Source organism: Schistosoma mansoni (assembly GCF_000237925.1).
Source record: "Schistosoma mansoni, WGS project CABG00000000 data, supercontig 0041, strain Puerto Rico, whole genome shotgun sequence".
Taxonomy (NCBI): Eukaryota; Metazoa; Platyhelminthes; class Trematoda; order Strigeidida; family Schistosomatidae; genus Schistosoma; species Schistosoma mansoni.
This window is the reverse complement of record NW_017386027.1, coordinates 217,274-224,495: the sequence shown is the minus strand read 5'-3', so window position 1 is coordinate 224,495 and position 7,222 is coordinate 217,274. Positions and strand designations below refer to the sequence as shown.

The following is a 7,222-nucleotide window of genomic DNA, read 5'->3' as shown; positions in this document are numbered from 1 at the left end:
TCGAACCCAGGACCTATCAGTCTATCAGTTAGGTGCTCTGGCGCGAGACTGATAGGTCCTGCGTTCGAATCTCGCGAGGCGAGGTCGTGGATTCGCACTGCCACTGAGGAGTCCCACAATAGGACGAAAGGCTGTCTAGTGCTTCCGGGTTTTCCCTGGTGGTCTAGCTTCAATTGACTCACGCCTTCAACTATGAAAATTAGCATAATTATAATTATTTCATATAAAATAGTACCAATTCAATGGCTAATTGTAAAGCTTCTTGATGCATATCCAATAATTGTAGTATGTAAAGTACACCTTTTAAATGATCAACTTCTTTGCATAAACGAAGAACATAACCAGGGTCATAAGGTAACACTAAGGAGAGAAAAAAAAGGAAGTAAAAATCAACTCGATAAGTAAAAATACCATCCAACTTTAGAGATTAACTTCAAACCATCTAATTATTTAATATAGAACATATAGTTTTGAGTCAATCAGACAGGTGGCATAAATAGAAACTTGGCCATTAAAATTCGATCAAGACTAAGAAGAACCAGACGAATGAAACATCAAATTTTTCATGACTCAGTGATTAGTCAGCTGTAAGTAGCTCGGTTCGACAGGTCAATTGTGAATAGAATAGCTCATTGATAACATGTTAGACCATGAAGCTGGGTGGTTAGGTTTGAACTAAACGAGGGGCGTTATTTACCGGAGGAGTTTAGGTAAGCCCCACTGAAAAGTACCAGGCAGAGCGAAATCTAAGTCAAGAAAGATTTCGAGTCAACTATTTCCAAACACGAAATTTAATATGTAGTCAGTAAGTTTCCTCTTAAATAACTTAGTTTAAGATAAACAAGTACTTCGATGAATTAACCTTCACTATCTGTAAATTTTTTAAGGACTGTATTTGTTATATCCCGACAAGAATAATGAAACGTAACGGTTGGGATCTATTTATGGACCTTATTTATTTATTTAAACACATAAATATTGGTACAAGGGGGGACCAGATATATATGCGCCACACAAAACAACAAGAACGGGAAGAGAAAAAGGGTCAGATGAATATAAGAAAATAAGGATAATGATGGGGGAAACTGATATGTACAACCAAGAGAACTCTCTCAGTTAAGGAGGTTATAACCACTCTTTATGCAGAAAGTAAAAGAAGATTACAGCAGGATCGCCACTGGCTTCTATTCTGAGCCATATCTGATAACGTCTCTAACCACTGTATTGAACCATCTCTTGGACCCCAGACAGGGAGTCGTGAAGGACCAACAGAAGACAGTCCTTTGAAGCTTTCTTTCATACCACGACACCATGTCATACACTGACCTCCTCTCCGCTTTTTCCAACCAGTCCCAGCGTCGGCTAATAATGCAAGACGTGGAATTCTCTGGGACGACATTCGTAGAACATGTCCAAGCCAACGAAGTCGGTGTTTCAAGATGGTGACACTAATTGGATTATCGTCTCTGCATCCGAACACATGATGCCGAACCTTTGCATTAATAACATGGTGCTGCCATTGGACTAATGCTATTCATACATTTTTATTGTATAACTGCTAAGTAACTAAACAATGTATATTCATATTTATCTTATAATAAGCTTTATTTTGACCTATGGACTATTATTATACGATTTACTATTCTTAAATTATATCTTAAGTTATATCTGAAGCGTTTCGAATTCACTCGTTATCGAACAGAACAAAGACTTGTGACCAGAGACCGATAAGCTAGCTATTCTGACGCGTCCCAGACGCAAGCTAACTAGGATAAGAAGTTCAAGTTAGCGGCGGGGAAAATGTATATTCCGTAGCAGCCAGAAGCACAGCAATCGTAAGAGGGAAAAATCAAACGCATATACACACACCAATAAATTGTCCTTGGGTAGCATTGCTAATTGGCACACTAAAAGATATAACGGACCAATAGCGTTTAAAGATATTTTACAAGTGAGAAATTCGACTCGAAGGTGAAAAGAGCGCTTTTGGCGCGAAAACAAAGAAATTCAAAATTAGACCATTTACCAAGTAAGTTCTAGGGATTTAACATCCTCAACAATGTTGTATTACTTACATGATTGAATATTTTGTTCTTTAGATTGATCTGTTAAACATTTCAATTTATTCATTCCATTACCTATAGGACAATCATTCATTATATCATGATCATGTTCAAATAATGATAATTCATTTAGATCCATATTCAATAATTGATAATCGTTGAATAGATCTCCATCATCAACAATATTCTGTTGTTGATGTTGTTGTTTTAATCGTTTCATATGAATGGCTTGTATACTAACTTTTTCTAAATATTTCATTAATCTATCATCATTATGATTTAAATGATATTCATTAGCATATAATGATATAAGCATATGATGTATAGCTTGATTTGATATATCATTAGTATATTTTTCAATCGTATCTTCTAGGTAACGTATTGCTTGATTATTTGGTAACAACATAATTGACGGTAGAAGTCTATATATATAGATAAAGAAATAAGAGAGTAACAGTTTTAGGTGATTACGTATTTAAGTTGGTTTATTTGTTTCCTAACCCATAAATTATACATTCAAAATTCTGTGCTTCAATGCCCCCAAATGCTCTCACATGACCACAGGTATATACCCTCTGCCAGGGAAGTCCTACTCACTGCCTTTTCGTAGCGTTGCTGTTGTTTACGAAATTGAGAGGACGAAAAGCGAATGTCCGGCGCTTTAACCGGGTTGGTGGACACGGAGTCCACCAAGTGGAGTTGGAAAACCCTGATTCCAAACCAATGGTGCACATGGGCTCCAGCATCCTGAGGGAACAAATGGCAAACGAATCAATTGTTGTACACCATCTACCATAGGACTGCATCTCCTCACGATGCTTCACTGCCTTGTGGATCGGATCTTTAGGTCAAAGGCTGTGGGTGTGGCCCCCTAAGAAAACCACCTGTTTCGATTCGGGCACCCGAGCATTATCACAGCCCTCACACAAAAGAAATGAGATTTGTGTGGCGCATATGCATTTGGTGCCCTATTGTACCAATATTTATGTGTTTAATTAAATTAAATTAAACTGTGCTTCAAGAAATTCGCTTTTTAACAGCCGATTAAAATGATTGACTGTTAAACTAACTTCTATAGGTAAATGAAAGCTAACTAACTGGTTAAAGTTTGTACTATAGTTGTGATCACTGTTTGGAGAAACTAGGTGTTGTGACGTGCAGTGTCCGAAAACTGATATTGATACACAGTGTGCTATGTGCTAACCCCACCAACTGACTACTTCAGCAAGAACACAAGAGTAAGTGAGAAAGTGCATTTGGCTTCTGAATGAAATGCACAAATACCCTTTGATATATATACCACTCTATCCTTGGGAAATTGACCCTAATGAAATGCACTTGACATTTAGTTGACTTCTGATTGCCATCGATTGACTTTTTACTGCTTCTGATTGGCTCTCCATATCACTGGATGATATGACTCGAAATCGGGATTGAAACAATTTCAACTTTATTTACATTTATTTTATAACTTGCTGAGCAAAAATGACGTGGCAGTTGGTGTGTCTTATTTGAGACTAGTCATATGGACGTACCTACACCTTTAGTATTACTATTCAAATTGAGACTCCAACCTAGTTCTTTTCGCGCTAAACGCCCAACGCAATGTACATTTAGCTACTGAATTCGGATAGCCATTCACTTATTTATTGAGCATGATGTTTATACTATTCTCAGTAAAAGTTTGAAATAAGCGCGAAAGATCTGAAGGTTAAGCGCTCGCGCGCGAGACCTAAGACTCTAGGTTTGAATCCAGCGTGCAGGATCGTGGATACACACTGCTGAGGACTCCGGCTTCTCCGGAACCTCTGGAGGCTTTGTCAGGCTTTTGGAAACCGTCCCAACGCTTAGTTGACAGGATTCTGATCCGGACATGAAACTTATCTATTCTAAAATAGTTTGTAATTCACTGGAAATATATATCTTATGATAAATCTTGTGATTAAATACCTGGACACTGACTTGCTAACCACTTTCTAATCCCTGAAATATTCTACTCTTTAAACCTGAATGAAAGGAGCAGAAGTTAGAAAGTAAAGAAGAAGTGCTACTGTTATATCCTGATAAAATACTTATATGAACACTTGCTATCTCATGCAGATAAAACTGGTCACTAGCCACTGTATGACTGAAAAACGACTGATGCAGCAAAGTGTAAGGAACGAAGGTAAGACGTTAACCTATCCTTTATCAATTTAATTATATTTTATGTAATTCGTTTGCTAAAACATACAGGTTTATAATATCCGACTTTTGTTGAAGAGACATGGAAAACTCCTCGAAAAAACCCAAAGAGGCCCTGAGAACGCTGGGAAACATTTTATCAAATCAGCATTCGATAGAACTTTCTCGGAAACATCTAGGAGGCGAAGAGTCACGCGTCATATTTCTGATTGTGTGATTACCTATACTGCTACTATGTTTGATAGGGTCAGAGAACTTTCCAGAGGCCGAAATCTGTATGAAATGTTATAAATACCCTAGATTTTCTGTACATAAATTAGCCACCTTCAAGTAAAAATTTCTTTCCATATTTCTCACCCTTTCTCTCGTGTTCAAGTTGTCGTGTAAAGTTAGCCTGGAGTAATTAGAAGAATTTAGGAAACCGATTCAAGTGTTCAGTCAGAAGATTTATCGGCTATATACTGCACTGTTTTGTTTGAGGTGTGTTATGATACTACCACAAAGTCGTTGAAATCAAATCCACAAGCAAGACAACATTTCGTTCATTTCATGATTCTCATTCTAATCCACAGTCCCTGTAACAACATGAAGCTAAGTAACACCATACTGTGTTTCACGTTGTTATTGTTGACTAGATGATTACAACAACAACAACAAAAAGTACAATAGTTCAAATGCGATTCATGTTGCCAGATAGAGAACGGTGGTTTATAACATTCAAGCTGTTCGACTTTCAACCACTTGTTCGTATATTTGAATGAAACTGAAGATCTATCAATTCATTGACTATTGAATGATTGAATAAAACAATAAAACAATTAATGATAAACATTTACCTTTCATTAATTCCATAAAATAAACAAGTTCATCATTTTCACCATGATTTTCTAATAGATCGTATATCAACGATTTTGCTTCAGGTAAAAAATTCTAAATGAATATATATGTATAGAAAATTAGATAAAACATTTATTTTCATGTATCTATGACAAAACAAAACATAGTTATAATTTTCATAGTTAAAAGCGTGAGTCAATTGAAGCTAGATCACCATGGAAAACCTGGAAGCACTGAGCTGCCGTTGCGTCCTATTGTGGGAGTTAGACATAAACACCATCGGATGCCGGCCGGCTCAGTGGTCTATCGGTTAAGTAAACTGGCTGCAACTTCTGTCGCAAGTAAGTATCGAGCGGAGCTAGCTTCTAGGCTAGCTACCATCCCACCGAAAAGTATAGATGAGCATTGGTTGCATCTTCACGACGTCATGAAAATGGCGAGTAAAGCCGCTTGCGGCTTCGCGAAACATCCCGTTTACAAGCACTGGGTTTCTTCTGGCTCCTTACAACTGATCGAAGCCCGTCGGTCTACTCCGGGTGACCGTGAGTATGACCACAAACAAAGGCTGTTACGTAAAGAAATTGGGCAAAGTTTGCGTAAGGACCGAGAAGCCTGGTGGTTGGAGCGTGCTAATGAGATGGAAGCAGCAGCTGCATCTGGTAACTGCCGGAAGCTCTTCCAACTCATCCGAGCCACTGGCAGCAAGAAGTCTGGTGTGAGTGAAACAATCTACGAGGATGATGGGATGCAAATCACTAACATCTCTCGACGTCTTGGACGATGGGCGGAATTTTTCGAAGGGCAGTTCAACTGGCCTGCTGCTCCGGCAACATCGGCCAGTTTGTCCTGCCCCCCATGGCCGGTGACGACTGATCCACCAAACGAGGCGAAAGTCCGCAAGGAACTCCAACTCTTGAAACGTTACAAATCACCGGGCCCAGATGACTTGCCTCCAGCTCTTTTTAAAGATGGTGGTGACTTTCTGACTAAGGAATTGACTGTGTTGTTTGCAAAGGTTTGGGAGCTAGAAAGTGTTCTAACATCATGGAATGAGTCGATAGTCGTCCCTATCTTTCAAAAGGGTTCACGTTGTTCCTGTAACAACTATCGGGGGATAAGTCTACTTCCGATTTCGTCCAAACTATTGGCTTCTGTCATTTTTCGTAGGTTGTTTAAAACCCGAGAACGATTGACTCGCGAGGAGCAGGCTGGTTTTCGTTCTGATCGAGGATGCATTGATCACATCTTCACCCTCCGCCAAATGTTAGAACACCGTCATACTTATCGCAGGCCAACAATCGTAGTGTTTCTGGATATCAGGGCTGCCTTCGATTCGTTGGACAGGACTGTTCTCTGGGATTGTCTATTGAAGAAGGGTGTGCCTGAGAAGTTCATTAACATCTTAAAGGCCCTGTATACGAACATCTCAGGCAGAGTGAGGGCATACAACCACCTTTCTCCCTTGTTCCATTTGAGCAGTAGGGTTAGGAAGGGTTGCCCGATCTCACCATTCCTCTTCAACTTTGCCATCGAAGACATTCTGGAAACAGCACTGATGGATGTAAATAATGGAGATGTGGATCTGTTGCCTGGAGAAAGACTTCTCGGCCTTGAGTATGAAGATGATATTGTCTTACTCTGCGATAATGCCCAAGGCATGCAATCCGCACTTGATCAGTTGGCAATCAGTGTCCGCAGGTACGGCATGTGCTTTGCACCTTCCAAGTGCAAGGTACTTCTACAAGACTGGCAGGATTCTAATCCTGTACTCACCCTAGATGGTGAGCAGACTGAAGTAGTTGAGAAGTTCGTGTATCTAGGGAGCTACATAAGTGCTGGTGGTGGCGTGAGTGATGAGATCGATGCACGTAAAATGAAAACCGCAGCGGCTTATGCTAATCTGGGCGATCTTCGGCGCCTTCGTGATGTTAGTCTGGCTGTAAAAGGTTGGATCTACAACGCGTCGATGAGAGCAGTTCAATTGGTGTCACCATCTTGAAACATCGACTTTGGTGGCTTGGACATGTTCTAAGTATGTCGTCCCAGAGAATTCCACGCCGTGCATTATTTGCCGACTCTGGGACTGGTTGGAAAAAGCGGAGAGGAAGTCAGTGTATGACATGGTGTCGTGGCATGAA

The 7,222-nt window shown here is 39.8% G+C and overlaps 1 protein-coding gene across 1 annotated transcript in view; it reads right to left on the bottom strand.

Moving 5' to 3' along the window:
• Smp_142210 (vacuolar membrane protein related) overlaps positions 1-7,222 on the bottom strand; it is a gene marked incomplete at both ends in the record, with an annotated part of 40,262 nt that overhangs the window by 14,372 nt on the left and 18,668 nt on the right. Inside the window, 3 exons of the mRNA XM_018790651.1 lie at positions 236-360; positions 2,076-2,447; positions 5,084-5,177. Coding sequence (XP_018646050.1) covers positions 236-360; positions 2,076-2,447; positions 5,084-5,177 — 591 coding nt within the window. The remainder of the gene's footprint in view (positions 1-235; positions 361-2,075; positions 2,448-5,083; positions 5,178-7,222) is intronic.